General features: G+C 44.0%; 1 protein-coding gene across 1 annotated transcript; it reads left to right on the plus strand.

The window, feature by feature from the left end:
- The first annotated feature begins 7,354 nt into the window (after positions 1-7,354).
- Positions 7,355-16,987, plus strand: fbxo33 (F-box protein 33). The gene is made up of 6 exons (XM_085931842.1): positions 7,355-9,043; positions 9,695-9,799; positions 9,997-10,157; positions 10,237-10,445; positions 10,551-10,848; positions 10,933-16,987. The coding sequence occupies exons 1-6, from the start codon at positions 8,610-8,612 to the stop codon at positions 11,196-11,198; spliced, it is 1,473 nt and encodes a 490-aa protein (XP_085787968.1). The 5' UTR covers positions 7,355-8,609; the 3' UTR covers positions 11,199-16,987.
- Positions 16,988-17,347: the final 360 nt, after the last annotated feature.

Below are 17,347 nucleotides of genomic sequence, written 5' to 3' on the forward strand. Positions count from 1 at the left end.
TGCCACCCCGCATTACATTTGGATGTACTTTGTGCTCATGCTGGTTATTTAATTTTTTTTATTTTTATGCGCATGCTCTCATGAGATGCAAGCGAGCCCTCAAGGTATGGGATGCTTGGGCAATTTGTTGAAATAGGTTTGGTTTTTTACACAGTGGGCAAGGAGATTGAACAAAAATCAGTCTGATCGTACTACGGCTCCTAGGCATCTTGGGTTCTTTTATTTATTTATGTATTTATTTATGTATTTATTTATTTATTTATTTATTTATTTATTTGTTTGTTTATTTATTTGCAAATGTCAGGTAATTGCACTGGGGAAATGGCTACCATTGATAGTCCCTAAAAGCACTGGTTTATTTGGGAGCCTTTTGGTATCTGATCAGTCGGGGAATGCTTTTCCAAGCTGTGTGCTTTTTGTGCCTGTTGTTTTCATGGTTCCCTATTTTTTTCCTTGGAAGCGTTCCATACTTTTCCTCTCTGCTTGGTCGAAACAAGTAACGCTTATTGGCTTCCAACTTTTTTTTTCCTCTTCATTTCTTTGAGCAAGAAAGTTGCCGTTTGAAAAGACGTTTTGTTTTCTTTTGGAGCGCCAGCACAAAGTGAATACATCTTTTTTGACGTTCCATAATTTTTTTGAGTCAAATCAATAGCAGAAAAGCTTTCCAACCCACCACTCCAAGAAGAGTTGTACAAAAAGCCCAAATCTTATTTGTTCATCTTAGCCAGACATTTTGGACAAGGAGAGTTATGATATCCGAGCACGGTTTGCGTTGTTTTTCAGGAGTTGAAAATGAATCATTCACTGTCGTTCACAATGTCACCACGGAGAAAAAAAACGAATCATTCCCACTTGGGGTATTGATTTTATTTTTTTAGCTGTCTACTTGTCATCATGTTCCTGCGCCTGAGGAATGTAAAATCATGATTGTTGTATTACTTCCACTTTGCAGATATGGACGTGCCGTGCCGTGCCGTGCTGTGCCGGCCTTGATGTTATCTCTTCAAAGTGCTGAATAAACATTCTATGGACATTAAACTTTCATCGGAGGAGGGGAAACATCCTTCAAAATGATCCATTTTAATGTTGCACTCGGCACTTTTATCATTTTGCAATGAAATTATTCTGGAAGAATGTGACACGCACGCACGCACGCACACACACACGCACACACATGCTGATTCATTGATTATCTTTTGGCACTTGCGGTCACGTTTCAGTCAAATGTTGGCACTTGGCCTGGCAATGGCCCGGATTACCCTAATGAAATGTTCTAATGAGCAGTCTGTGTGTGACAGCCGCCCCTGCAGGGGATGGACGGCTCGACTCACACATTACCATATGTTTGCAACTTCCACGTCAACAGTGAAAGTAGCACACTGATCGCTTTGTTTACAAGCATTTGCCTTATCAGATCGACCTCCCAGCCGGCCGGCCATCTTCACATGTAGTACATGTCATTCCACTTCATCTCTTGTACTTGCGCTATTCTTTCCTCTGCCCTTTGTGCTCACATATCAGTTGTTTTGTTTTCTTTTTTGTCTCCTTCCCTCCAGACAGTAGGAGTACATAAGTGGAACGGCTCTTATCCGGATGCTGGCGAGAAGATAAAAATAAGAATTACAGAGGTATTCACTGAAAAGCGAGCGAGCGAGCGCGGGTGGGTGGGTGGAGGGATTGAGAGATCCAGACAGAAGGATGGGAGAACAACAGAGGAGAAAACACACACAGTTACATACAAGAAGAGGAGACACGCAAGCTGTGCGGTGTCGCTCTGGGCATGACAACTTAGTGCATTTCTCGTCCCCTTTACACAAGAGTGGCTGATAACGGGGAAGGAAGCCTGTGATGGTTTATTCCAGGACAGGGCCAATTTTTTGCCTCCCAAGGCACAAGCACAGAATATACAGGATGTCAACAAGAAAATGCCAACGAGGCCACGCTCCTCTGAAGTCTCCGATGCATCCACTAATATTGGAAGAAATGCATGGTCATATTCCAAACATACTCGATGAGGTCAATTCCTTTATTTGGACCGGCTGATCACATTTCACTTCCATAGCCCAGTTTCAGATGAGATGGTGGCGCTTTTCTCCAATGGGCCTGCGTGTCGTTTTGTATTCTTGTCGCATATTGGACTTTTTTTCCATCAATCGTGAACTTCCAAGTTGCTATTTATGTGTAAATGAAGAGAACATTATGAATTGATTGCATGCCAAAGGAAAATGGGCAAGTGACACCAAAGATTGATAAGCAACCATGTGTGCAATTGTAAACGCACACTCGTGTCATTCTGTTCACACATTGCAGCCTCGTGGCTAATTACGTTCGCATGACTGTAGGAAAACTGAGCTCGGGGAGAACAAAATGGATTGCGTAGATGTAAATATATACATACACGTGCGTGAGAAGAGAGAGCAAAAAGGACAGGATGGCCTTAATGCAGTCTTCACTCAGCAACTTGAATCTTTCATGAGGTTCGTGTTTATCCCTTTTATAAAAATCTAAAATAAGCTCCTGGATATTCCACTCCACTTATTTCTTATTCCAAATAAATGAAGGCTATTCATGTCATTACACAGGAGGGAAGTTGCCATTTTGCTTTTTCCTATTCTCCAAGTGTTTATCCGGAACATATACCGACCGAGAAGAGATCAACCAAGCAAGCAACCGAGCAACCTCCCAGTGACAATGTTGATGCAATAGGTTTGTACGTCTTATCAGTGGTTAGCATTGCTGCCTTCCAAGCAGTTGACCTGGCTTTGATTCCCAGCCAGTGCATTTATTTACAGATTGTGAACTTGCAATGTCCAGAAGAGCACAAATTAAAAGTTTGATGTGACCTTACAGTGATCACACTCACTCAGCTAACACATTGTTTGAAAGTGTTTTCGTAGGCAGGGAAACGCGTGACTAGGGATTTGGAAATGGAGGATTTGAACAATGTTTCAGACTTTCTCATTCATTCATTCATTCATTCATTCATTCATCGTCTGAAGCACTTCTTGCAGGCCTATCCTAGCAGTTTTAGGGCTGTACATCCCAAACTGCAAGCAATCACGGGGCATCAGATGAACAACTGTGAAGTACGCCACTGGGCCCCCATAAGGGTGATGTTTTTATCCAAATAAATGAAAGGGACTTTTTGCAATTGACTGAGGCCGATTTGCCAAGCACTCCCGCACTGCGCTGCCTCGTGGAAAATCATCTCGTTCCAATTTGGATGTGCTTAGACGTGCGTGTAAAAGAAAAAAAGTGTTTGATTCGATTAAAAATACTCCAGAGATGTGGGTTGACTGAGGGCTTCCAGCTGTTCTATTCTCCTGGGAGTTGGCAGCTGTTGGCAAACAAACTTGAATCATTTCTAGTGGGATGGGTTTGATTGACAGATGGGTGGGACGATACAAGGATGAGCAATAGTGACGATGAAACACTTGAAGCGCTTAAGAAAAATCGATTCAAATCAATGTCAGCCATTTGCATATTCTGAGAGCTATTGATGCTATTCAACAGACATGGTGGCGGGTTTTGGGACAAAAACCCATGTTTGACGAGAGCAACTCGTGTCGACTTGGACCGAGCGAACGGGCCAACATTTGGCATTGTGGCTGCTGCGGCAGCATAAATGAAGGAGGTTTGAAGCTCCCTGCAGCAAGACTGTCCCTGCAGCTAAGCAGTGTCAAATTCCCCTATTGGTGGAGTCCATGCATCACTGCTTTCCTCTGGGGTAGCTAGCGTACTGCATTTAAATGGTCGCGCGACTCATTAAAGGACAGAAAGAAAGCTTTGCCATCCCTTCACAATTCCACCCATCCGTCGTCATTCATGAGGGAGCTCGAGGCCAAAGCAGCCGAGTTTGCGCAAAAGGCAAGTGGACGTCCACCTTGGATGTCCGGTCTGGAGTGGGTTGAGGATTTAGGTTTCCAGAAGACATTTAGTTGATTGATGAAGATTTTGGAGGCCTAGCTATTGTTGTTCTTTTTGGTTTTTGCTTGTATATACAGATCTAGGTGTCTGCATCGTGGCCAACTCCCAGGGAGCCTGCCTCACTTGGCCGCCTTTCTGGTACGCTAATTGAATTCAAGTCAAATGACCTTTAAAAATGCACAATGTAATGATGGAGCTTTTGGAGTAAAGCCTGTTGTTTGGTTTTGCGGCGTCCCCGTAGCACGTTGAAAGGCGACTGACTGCAAATCCTGTCAATGTTTGAGGAAAAATGCCTGTTATTTTCTTTGTGCTTAGAGAAAGCCATGCATGTAATAGTTCAATTAAGGAATATTCATTTGCAAAATAACATTAGCTTTACAACCCCAGTTGCACCCAAGAGGGAGGAGCAGTTAGGCATTAAATGATGGAGAAAAGCAATAACAGCAAGCTCAGTCTGCTGAATATTTCATTCAGGAGTCGATGTTTTCAACTTCCTATCTGGTGTTATGGCCTTGCTCCATTTGTTGATATGAGTTTACCGCCAACAGCAAGAAACCTGCTCCTTACTCCAACAGCCAAAAGATGACAAATATGAATATTAAAGATACGCACAGTATTGTATAAGAACAATCAAAATTCATTGTCATATGCTGTGTTATATACTTGATGACTTCCACTGTGAAAAATGGTAAAAGGTTAAACTGTTGGAAAGTGAAGTCGTGTAATATCTCTCGACTGTCATTAAAAGCTGCTTAACAGGAAGGAAATTCAGCACGGCAGCCTGGCACGAAGGGCGCACTTTCCTTGCGAGTCGTATCAATTATTCAACGACATCAAATATGAATCTTACAATCTGATGATGTGCACACCGACTATTGACAATTTATTGAAACGTGCACGGCAAGGTCACAAAATAAAGAAATCATGTATACATGAATGCAAAACAATGCTATAGCCTTTGATTTAGTGTGTTTCATGTCACTTGGGCAACCTTGGTGATATTTGCAGCTTTATTGGCAGTCTCTTGATTTGTGTCAGTTCAATGACTTACTCCACTACACACAGCTAAGCTATGCTGTGACATTGCTTTTTATTGCGCATCATTTTCACGTCCTCGGTTACGACTTCAAGAGTGTACTTGGGAAAGAACATTTGGACAGTGACTCGAGTAGCTGCAACGGAACCTCTGAGCTTGAACAAAATCTGGTCAAAGGTCCACTTTCAAAATAAATAACACCCACTTTTGAAAGAAAAGACTTCACTCCAAGCTGCACAAAGATGAATGGGAATCAAAAATTGCTAGAAAAATGTTTGCCTTTTAAAAGTGAAGACAATTTGCAATTTGTCTCGACTGCTGGCCAGAGTTGGACTCCCCAATTGTACGCAATCTGCAGCAGGTGACAACAGTGGCAAGTGTGACGAAAGGGGATATTATACACACACATGGAAGACTTTGGGATTTTTGCTCAAATGACACTCGTGCTTGCTTGTATGACTGAATAGTTTGATCCATATACGTACATATTTGCCGGGTTGCTGGTATATGCTCACTTTCCAGCTGGCTTCAACTAGCAACCAGCACACGCCTCAAGGACACTGCCAGTCTTGTAAGTTACAACCGCCGGGGCGGATTTTGTTGTGATCCCTTTGTCTTCGTCCCTCCAAAGAAGAGTCTGGGGAAGGGGCGAGACAAAGGTTTTGATTTAAGAGGAAGGAATGGGATTGGGCCTTAATCTACTGTGAATTCAAGTATAAATGCTTCATTCTTTTTCTCTGAAAAGCTCCGACCCAGGGCTCCAGACATGCCTCTAACTTTGCTCTCACGTCTTGCACGGAGAATGACATACCGAGGTAAATGTTTGCTTCTTTTATTCGTTGCGAAATATAAGTATAGGATTCAGGTTTATTTTTGTCAAATAAAAATAGGTGGATGGAAGCCCCATTTACTGCGTGCAAGTTTGTGCTTCGACTCCAAAGAAACCAACAAGCAGAGCATCAACTAAAAATCCTAAATAGGACAAAAGGTCAATGTGGACACAAAGTGAGCTCAGGCAGTGAAGCAAAAACAACTCCAAAGTACAAGACTAAGCAGAGGACAGAGAATCACAGCAGTACTCAACAGAAGAAAAGTGCAAGACAAAAGCACATGAGAGAGTAACAAACTAGCAAAGTGGCTGAATAGCGCAACAGCGCTCACCTAAATACCCCGCAGATGATCATCACTAACAAGTGGCACCCACACAGGAGACGCCAACATCTTTAACGGATCGACAACAACAAAAAGGATGTTGTTGTTTTTTAATATCTCACATCAGCAACCCATTCTTGGGCACTCTTGAGGGAAATTTTGCCTCAAAGAAGGGTCCTCACTTTCTTTTACGGTTGTTTACAATGTGTATCCGATTTTGCCCGGACAGGAGCAAAGGCATCCAAAGAGTTCTTCGCAGCCAATGCTCCCCCACGCCCATCCTCCATCCATTAGTTGATCTCGCAGCCCGCTGACTGGGGTGCAAGGTAAGCAGTCTGTTCTCAAATGGGCCCATCCCTCCCTCCCTCCTTCCCTCCTCTTAACAGCTCTCACGGCCTCCATTTGACACAGCCGACGACGTCCTTCAAGGTCTTTCCGTCCTCCCCTCCTGAATTGCAGCTTCTCACTCTTATGTCACTTCTACCGCCTTGGCCATTTTGAGTTCTTTTCACAGTTTTTTTTTTTTCCACTTGATCGAACATTCTAAATGTTATTAACCTTGCAGTTTTCCTACTCTGGATAACAGTAACAGTTCATCTTGGGAAAGATAGGGAAATTGGATTTGGTGTGTTTTATCTCTTATTGTTGAATTTTAATCTGCTAATGCGTGCGGCTGGCGCTTTTAGCCAATTATACTGTAGAAAATCATTTTGCTATTTCTCTATGAACGCACATTCAGACATTCTTATGTCTACTATTGGGTTTGATCTTCCATTTCAATCTAATCCAGTTATGTTGATCAAAATGATTCCTTTGGAAATGTCAAACTTCAATGCTGTGCTCTTCAAATGACAATGTGTTGTATGTGAAGGTGAAAATGTTGCCACCTTCTTCTCCTCCATTTCCCATTGAATATTGGGACTGCATCAAATCAATGCATTTCCTTCCACCCAATGTTGCCAACTCACTACACTTGAATGAATGGAGCTTTATCGTCACCTAGCGTTCTGTGGCTGTCCTGCATCTGCATTTCATCTTTCAATTTCAGTTCGTCAATATTCTTTTACCACCAATTTGTCATCTGAGAATCATTTAGAAATCCAAATTTAGGACAAGACGCTCAGACAGGTTTTTCACACCAAATACAGTTTATGAAAAGAATGTATTAACTTGGGAGCTGTATGGATACAAATGTGGGTGATGATCACAAAAAACAGAACTTTTAGAATTGCAGAATTTTCATAATGGTTCTTATTAAGTTGTAAGCTTGCAACTCGGTGACAACCTCATTTAGTTGTTGTGAATTGTATTACCAATGAAATAACGGGTTGTTATTGGTGGCGGTGGCCGTGTGCGCGTTGTGTGTGTGTGTGTTTGTTCGTGAGCAATTAGTTTTTATGCTCAAGGTCAAGGTGGAGAAGAAGTTTATTATCCCTGACGGCCAATTTGTTTTCCTGCCAGTGGTATCACAGAGTCATTAAACAAAGTAAAACAACAATAAATGAAACAGAAATCAAAACACAATAAACAGCCTCCTAGAAGCAATAAATACAAGTTATATGGCATACAACAGTGACTGGGCATGATTTAGAAAAGCAGTGATCAAAGAAAAGAACCTACTGCCTTAGACCATTGAAACCATTGGCCATTGAAACTTCATGAAACAATGCCACTTACAGATGTGTCATCACAACAAAAAGCACTGTAACTGTTATTACAGCATATACCTGTGGCGGGTGTTGACTTTTGGACCTGAGCCTTCAGTGGGCAAGAGTGATTGATCTAAGTGACCTAATCTAGCCCTTCATAACGTGACCATGTCATTGAATAATGTACAAAAAAAATGTTGTTGAGCGGGCTGAGGTCTGGCTCACTGCTTGAGAGAGTTCAGGCCCTAAAACGAGGCAAAGTAATGTGTCATTAAAAAAGTTAACTGAAATGTAGCTATTTATTGGTTTTATTTATGGTTTTGTTTGCCGCTGTGATTTTGTCGCCACCTGCTGTCTTCCTTTGGAAGGGGCGATGTAGAAAAAGGGGCGTGTCTGAAAATGACTCAGCTCCAAAGATCACATGGTCCCATGTTTCCAAACGAGAAACACTGCCCTCCTGCGGTATCCGTGGGTATGGCAAAAATAAGAGCATACAGGGCGAAACCATTCATGCCGTGCGACTCAGACGTGCACTCGCCAACTACTAACACTCCGATCGAAATGTATCAACATCTAGATACGTTTTGAAAAATTGCATTTCAACGAGTTTGAGGATTCTTACAGGGAGAAGTAGATGCGGTTGGTATTTTGTTCCCCTGGAGCTACAGGAAGTAGTCGGGTCCAATACTATTGAAGGCAAAAGTGGGAAGCAGCTCGAATAGAACGCTGCTGCTGCTCGCTTGCACTGCGGCTCCAATTTTCCGGGCGGTCGTGGCTGTGAAATATCTTCTCGCTTGCTTGCTTACCTGCTTGCTTCCCAAGTTTCAAGTGTGTCGTTGCTCGCCATGGCTCTGTGCGGTGGTGTGGGAGCCATGGCTTTACCGAGTGAGCTCATCGTCCACATCTTCTCCTTTCTATCCGACCGAGACAAGCTGCGGGCCTCAGCCGTTTGCTCGCGATGGAGGGAGTGTCTGTTCTATCCCGCACTGTGGAGCGAACTCAAACTTCGGATAGGTGGTGGCAACGGGGCGAGCTCCGAGGAGTATTCCAGATTAGAGTTCCTCATGCGGAGGTTCGGCGCGTTCGTGCGAGAGCTGCAGCTGGAACTGGCTCCCGGGGAAGTCGGCTCCAGAGCGCAAAACAACGAGCCGCCCTCCACTCGAGTGGACCTTCCTCCCGGTCCTGACAACGAGCCGCAGCCGTCCGAGCAATGGGGAGACGCGATGGCCACCTACGTGGACCAGGCGTTGTGTGTGCTAAGCAACATCCGCAACAACAGGTGACTAACGCTCAACATGGTGGACTTTTGGCGTAGCTAGCAGCTGTGTTGCGATTAGCATACGTGGGTTACGTTATTAGCCCAAGAGTTATGTCATACTCGATGGCGGAGCAAAGCACTTTTCCCCATTTGCATCACTTGACTCTTCAAAGTGGTTGGTACACAGTGCATGCGTTTTGGGGGGGTTTTCTGCTGACATTTACCAAACAATGCTTGATGCTCATGGCATTGTGAGCCTTTAGCTAGCGACCCTGCTACTAGTAGCCGGAAGGAAGGAAGGAAGGAAGGAAGGCAGGCTTTGTGGGCTTCATTTGCTGATATCAGCAATGGCGCACATGCAAAACATTCCACATACACTAACAATGTCTGTGAGTTGGCTCTGTCTAGCTCGTGCACGTCCACACAAGTGCAGTCATAAAGCCGTCAAGTATCATCAAAGTCAAAGTCTGCTTATTTATCACTTTTTGGTTCTTTTATCACAAACTGTTTGTGATAAAAGAACCAAAAAGTGATTGAAAAAAGGAAACAGAATGAACTTAGTACAACTATCTGCTTATTTATGATATAGGTGGAAGGAAGGATGTCACGTGTTTCATTCATTTTCTAAATGTTGGTTCAACTGCAGGGTTTCTGTTTTGATTTTTCTCCCAGGAACCTGCAGAAGTTGCGTCTATATGGCGACACGTGCGCTCTCCAACAAGAAGGACTCTTGAACAACTCCAACTTACAGCAGATTCACCACAAGAAAATGAACGAGTAAGGCATTCCCCACATTTAAGATTCAGGGCTATCTTGAATGATCTGCAAGCACCAAAAGCATCTTGAAAATGTTGACCGCGATCAATCATTTCTCAACTTTTCCCATCGATAAGTGAGCAACTTTGATATTTGTATGCTAGCATCCAAGCTATTTCTTGGAGCAATCACCTCCCTGTTTGCTCTTTCCGCCGCAGGATCCAGCGCTTGTTCCGGGAGTTGTTGTCTCACAGCAGGCAGCTTCGGTGGTTGTCGTGTAGCTTTATGCTGGGTCTGGTGACTCCTTCCTCCTTAGCATGCCTATCCAATCCTTCCTCTGAGACCTTGCGGCACCTCAGTTTACTGGACCACCAGCTCGGTACGTACGACTGCCGCTTTGCATTTGTTTGGGCGCGCGCACGTTTGCGTTGTCATCGGGGACTTTTTCTTGCCGATAGGTGCGCTCATCTCACCGCCAGAGTTGGAGCGTCTTTCTTCTCTTCATTCATTGGCTCTTGATTTCTCCGATCTGACATCTGAGCTTTGTAGCCTGTTGGCATCGCCCCAGCGCACTCCGCTGCATCGACTCTCCCTGCTGCTCAATGGCCCCACGCTGGAGGTCAAGTCTTTGGACGGGATAGCCACAGATGAGGATTGGAAGGCGCTGGTAAAGCACCAATCCATCTTGATATTAGCATGGTTTTCTTTTTTTTTTGCACCTTTGGGCAAACACACCATTGTATCTTGTGAAAAATGCTACCCCCCCCTCCAGGTACGAGTGAGCGCCAACCTGCGAGTGTACATTATGGCTGTGGAGGTGAGCAGCTCGGAGCTCCTCAGGGCGCTCGAGCCCAGCCTTCCGCTGGAGCGCATTCACCTGGACAGCTACAGCACACCGGTGACGGACGCCACCCTGGAGCTCATCGCTCAGCAGTACAACAAAACGCTGACGCACTTCCTTTTACTGAGGGATGACCCCGAGTTCCCGGACCTCAGCGTCAATCGCAATGAAGATCCGTTGGTCCTCTTGGCTTGGAGGTGCACTCAGCTGGCTGTGCTCGTAATTCACGGTGAGTACGGGATCATCGTCCGACCGGGTTGCCGTCGCCGTTCCAGTTTGTCCAACAAATGCGCCCGCGTCTCTCTCATTCCAGGCTACACCGTCTGGTCTCATAACTTGGTGGCAATCTCTCGACTGCGAGGATCCAGTCTTCGCGTCCTGACCGTGTCTGAAGAGAGCATCGACTTTGACCCGGACCAGCCGGTGTATCTGGAAGGCGATCCGGTTCATAACCTGGTCAAAGAGGTCTCGCTCGGCCTCGGCCGAGTGTGGCACCCGTGTTTGGATTACAGCCTGGTTTTGACTGAGCCCAGCCAGCATTTCCATCGCGAGCTGCATGCCTTCAGCATGGGCATGTAGGCCAGTTGTTGCTACGGCCGCAGCTTGAGCTGCGCCCCGGCCAGGCCAGGCCAGGTCAGGCCAGACTAAGCAAGTCCACGTCAGCTCACAGCGCACTCCACCAATCTCATCTTGATCTCAAGCAAGGCAGATGGTGTCCTTGGCAAGGCTTTTGCCATATCACATGCTAGGCAAATGGCTGTCGTTTCTGGTTTTGAAATTGAGAAATTCCAAAAAGCAACATTTTAGAAGCCTGCTTCATTGACAGTTGGACAGTCCGGTCAATTCAAGTTGTAGGCTTAATAACTGGGCCCGTTCTGGCCAGAAGTGGCTCATGGAAGAAATGATATTCTCTTTTAACAGGTGGAACAGAACAGGACAGGACAGGGGAGGATGCTTGATTCATAGATGCTAGAACATTGGTGGGGAAATACTTGGCGTGACCCAAGCTATTAGCTTTAGTTTTCAACTTTTTTTTTTTTTAACCTTGTTTTGTCTGTTTTACTGAAGTCGTTCACGTGCCCATCACTTCCTGGCTAAGACGCGTTCACTGAGTGCTGCTCACTGAATAGTCATGTCGGTGTCACGCTGTTGACACATTTGCATTCAGCACATTTTCTACCCCTTTTTATCCAGTGGGATTATTTCCAAATATCATGATGATGGAAATGAAGCTTCACATTTGCTTCATGAACCATTTGTTCTCTTGTCAGACTCCTCCAGATGGCACTGTTAGTTTAGTCTCGATCAGTCAAAAATGACAACAAAGGATTCAGGAAGCATATTTGAAGCTTCAGTTTGCAGTCGCCAAATTAGGGAGCCTTGTCTTCCGGTAGATGCTCATGACAAAATGAGAACGTTCGGAAAGTGACGAGAGAGCCTACTCGTTGTTTTCCTAGTTTATTATTTGATCCCCAATTCCCCTTTGTACATGCTACTATGAAAGCGATGGAAATGAATGAATGAATGAATGAATGAATGAATGGCAAAGTGCAAAGGCTTGCGTAACAATGAACTGCTGTGTGCAATTTCCATTTGAAATTCCGGCGATTGAGAAATCTGTCGAGATGGGGAATAGTCGTCCCAGCTTTTGCGTTGAAGTGCCACCTTGTCCGTGGAAACCTGCTCTTCTTCTTGTCATTAAGAACAGCATGGGCCAAAATGAAAAATCACACAATTGTTTTCACCATGGCTCATTTAGTGGTAGAGGGGATTACAAAAACAATAAAGTACAAATCTGGAGTAGTCTAGGATTAACTCTAGTCTGGGGGGGGGGGGGTCACCTATTGCACAACCGAATTTTTGAGTTTTACGGCTCCTTCCTATGGTGACGGCTTTTGCGGTTAGTCTCAGGTAAGCTTTTACATGCCTTTGACCGGGACACAGGTTGGACGATGTCGAGAAGAGGATGTGGAAACAATCACGGTTCTTGCAGATGCTCTTTTTACTTCCTCTTGAGTCACAGTTGCCTTGGAGAGCAGAAGCGCTTGTTTATTGTGCTGGTTATTTTCACCTCCACTTTGGTAGATTTGTCGGCCAACCTAATCGTACATTTGTTTTCAAGGTATTAGGTTCATCAATGCGGGCGGACGAATGGCCCACTGTGGATGGGAGTGTGCTTGGGTGGCCTGAGCTGATAGTAGTCGGGCTAATATTCAGTCCAAGCTTTGCGCAAGTGTAGCAAGCCTGGCATTCCGCACTGAATTCCGATGGGTACCTAGACAAATCCTAGAAAGCCGTATGTTGTGGCTCTTCCGGGACCCAGTTGCGCTTTCATTGCGTTGCTCAGGTCTGGTCAGGTCGGTACGCTAGCGCGCTGGTGTTTACATGAAGGATTTTCTGACTCCGTGGCCAGTTGCTTGCAGGTGATTGAATTTATCTGTAAATGGGCAGAAAGTTTCCTTCCATCGTGAAGGTCCTTAACACGGTATGTTTTGTTGAAGTGGAAAAGTCGTCCACGGGCAAAGGCACCATTGAATTATTTGGGGTTATCCATCATTTGTTGGGCTGGTAATGGGACCAAGATGGTTCAAACGCGATAATCTCTTGTTCTTGGTCCATATCTCAGGATTGTTGCACTTTGGGTACCAAGAATTTGTTTTGTTTTTGAAGAGGTTGATTGGCTTTTGGATGTACGAGTTTGTGTATACTGAAGAGCAGCAAAACACACCTGACCAAAATAAGGTTTTACTAGATTAGCTCTTTTATTTTATTTTTATTTGGGGGGGGGGGGGGGGGGTGAACGAATGACTATTTGTTTTAGGCAGTAGGGTGTTTGTACAGCAATGATTCCAGCTCCTTTCTATCATCCATCGTGTTTGTGTTTAGATGCATTCAAAGATTATACGTGCCAGCGGATAAAGTAGCTCCTAATGGAAAAATCTCAGTTCCAAATGGCCTCTTTTTTTGTGTATCCTTCTAGCAGTATCTGTTTGGGCTTGTGTGCACGTCGTGCGGTTTGCTTGGGCGGGTTTAGTCAACCTCGCAGCAGGGCCCCAGAACAGAAAGAAGAGGTTCTCATGGGCCAATCAGATGTCGAGGAATAAAAACAATAGCTCAGGCCTCTCGTTTGCTTATGAGACCAGCAGAGGAGTCACGGATGGATGGAGCAAAACATTTCAATGGCATCCTTTCAGTGCCCGTATCGTCACGTACACTGGCAGCAGGCTGCTCCAGTAGTTTTGCTTTTAGAGTTCACGTTCGAATTGTTGCTGCCAGTCTGCCTTGTCGTCGTCTCCTACTCACAAGCTTTCCCCTATGACCTTTTATTGTCGGAGGAAACACTAACACGTGTTCCCGCCGTTGTTGTCGGCTACGCTTTTAATTTGTTGGATTGCTTTTTGTCGGCTATTGGAATCCAGCATGCGCTCATTCACAACACTTGTTCGAGTCTTTGCTCAACATCGGCAGACGTGCGTGCGTGCGTGCGTGAGTGAATGTAAAGCAAGGTGGGACAAAGTGAAGCATCTCGGTGTACTAGCCAGTATGAGATTAAATGAAGCATTCCTTCACCAGGCTGGAACTGGAAGTTTTTCGGGCCTAAAGACCAGTGTGCCTGATTTGAAATGTATTCCATCCAAAGTGTTTATCGGTCTGAGCTGAAAAGCAATTTGCTGCTAGGAATGTGAAGAACTTGGGTGACTCCCAGGTCAGCTGACTGACATCAAGTTTAAAGCCTGAATGCTAATTCATGTGATAGATACTATAGAAATATATCTTTTTGCATATATATATATATATATATACACACACACACATCTATAAATATATATATATATACACACACACACGTGTCCAGCAAAAGTGGTGCGTTTGCAAAAATGAGGATGCAGCTTGTTCCGATTAGCCAGTCACACCACACCAGAGAAGCAGCTGGACTGATGGATGTGAAGGTGTGTTCTTTACACACATTTAAAGGCCAAGTGATATACGCATGTGTGATTATGCAACACTTACTGACCATTTCAAGATATTTTGTGTCCGGAACACAAACCCTCACATTTGAGATGGCGGCCGCTGAACGGAATCATCGAAACTAGTTTCCACCTGCCTACACATAAACACGAGGAGTCACCCAGCTGTAGGTCTTTTCACCATCGAAAAGGTTTCCAATCCATTATTCCATCAATTGATGGAATGGTTGTATGAAAGTGTCTGACAAAACCTTTTCCCCTCCGTTTACCGTTTGTAACCAATTGTTGTTTCATTGATATTGTTTCGGGATTAAACAACAAGCAAGTCACACGGGTGGGATTAATGTTGCACTCGCCAAAGTGATTGTGTTATTGGTGTGGCTATTCCAAAGTTTGCAAAAGGCCGTCAGTTTAAATGTCAAAAATGAAACAATTACTCGAATGAGTCTCGGATCCCTTTGTTAATTGATAGATTTTTTGATGAATGGATTGATTTTTGACGTGTCTATCTAGCTTGTTCATGGTCTTTGCTTGTGTTTAAGCTACTGCTGTCAGAACTGTAGAAAAATTCCAATGTCGGTTTGTCTTCCCAGGCCCGCCACTTGGATGAAATATGTCCATTCCAACGCTTAGGGGTTAAAGCCGTGGTCATGGAAGAGATGTGCTTTTTTGTAGTACCAAAGCAACAGACTGCATAAGTGGAAACATCCACAGAGGCCACAGACAGAGCACTCACTCATTCACTCACTCACTCGGTTGACTTCCACTTTGATGGTCACTCCTGCGTAAGTCCAGTTCCTTACGCATGTTATTTCTCAGGATGTTTGCAACCTGTTGGAAACAGGTCTTACTAAAGTTCCCTTGTTCTCCTGAATAGGTTGTTAACAATAGGCAGCGTTTCCGCATCATGATGTGAGCCTTTAGATACTTCCTCTTCTATTTTTCTCATACTACCGGGATTCGGAATGAGGTCACCAATGGCTGGATTCTCCTCAATATCTTGTTTTGTTACACACTGGATGTTTATTGCACTGGTTATGATCAGTCTGGTCACATCCACGCTGAGAGCCTTAGAAGACATCTCGTGTTCAGCAGAGATGAACTAGCTTCCGATCGTTTTAGCTCCATCTTATGTGTGTCTGATGCACATTTTAGCAAAACCAGCCAAACTGGTGGTCACCGAGTTGTCGCTCTTAGCTTCAGTGTCAGCAAACTATTGAATGCAATCTTGGTTACTGTGGCCCTGTTTCTGGATTTTCTTGTCAAGTCTGAAGAGCCAAAGCTGCTATAAACAGGCAGGCAGGCAGGCAGTCAGCAGGCAGGTGCCCAGGCCTCACAACTATGCAAGAGGAATGCATCTAATCCACACTTTTCCCCCTGGCGGTCACACAGAATCAAGGACAGAAGACGATAAGGACTCGGCCTTGTGACGCCTTGTGACAATTGGCGTAACCAGATTGTTTCCTTTGTAAGATCTTAAGATTCTAGTGCGGAAGGCGCGGTGACGGCAGGCTCACTCTTGGTCTCTGTGAGACTGGCTCGATGGCCCCAGTTTTATCGTGGTACGAATGTTGTGCATTTCTTTCAAATCAGGACAGTTTGCAATAACAGCAGTCTTACTAGTAGTGCTGATCTCTAGAAAACCACAGAGGAAGAGATGATCTCTATATATATATATACATACACACACACACACCATAGATAGAAAAAAACATTCACGGTGCATATTTGTAGAGGCAATTCTTGACTGTGTCTGCTTGAATTTATGACTATGAGATACTATATTGTGAAATCATACAGACTTTGAACATCAAATATTATGTTTGGGTGTGTGTTTTTCAAAATTACCGTTGAATGTTGCGACTCATTTTTGTTTGTTACAATGTGCACATGATCGTGGCTTTAAACTTTTACAATGCATTCGCAAGGGGTCAACCCAAACCACAGCGGGAGAAGATTCCAATGTGTTAAATGACATCATAAAATGATTTTCATTTCACTTTTGGGCTTTAAACAGAGTACAAGATGATTTGAGCTGCTCACAGATGAGCTATAGCAACAGTTAAATCAAGGATAAGTAGAGAACATCTATCCGCTTTTCAAAAAAAACAAAAAAAAGTATTTTGCTTCATTCAGTTTTTCCTCTGTCAAACGACCATTTGGTGAACGTCAAATCATTTCAAAGGTAATTCCTAGAATTGCTTCGGCCCAGTCTGCCAACTATTCCTTATGTGGCATGTCCATAGCTGAGCTTTGCAATTGTCAGCTCGAACAGTTTTGATCCACTGCCCCCCACATAAAACATCTCAGTAAGCAGTAGGGCTGAAATTGATTGAATGTTTTGGATCTTGTGTTGAATGAATGCTGCTTCTTTTAGTCAGTGAATAAAAGCATCAAAATGTCATTTGCTTCGATTGTTTTTTCATATTGTGCACACTTAATCACATGACCACAGAATCTCATGTCAATATGACAATAAACCAAATGTACCAAGCCTCTAAAATGCTGATGTTGCCGAATGAAGTTGTTTCCTTCCAAAAATTCGGGTGAGTTAGATTTCGATGATGATTCAAACTAAGATTGGCATGGAATGCTAATTCCAAATTGCAGCTAATTAGTATGATAGAAAATTCCTATATGGTACATTGTAGCGAAGATTTGAAAAGTAAACAATTTGGTTTGATTTCGATTTTATTTCTTATGATACTATTACATGGCACTAAAAACCATGCAGTGGCACCGGTTAATAAATCTTGC

This window comes from Syngnathus leptorhynchus, chromosome 15 (genome assembly GCF_054491065.1).
Source record: "Syngnathus leptorhynchus isolate UIUO chromosome 15, UIUO_Slep, whole genome shotgun sequence".
Taxonomy (NCBI): domain Eukaryota; kingdom Metazoa; phylum Chordata; class Actinopteri; order Syngnathiformes; family Syngnathidae; genus Syngnathus; species Syngnathus leptorhynchus.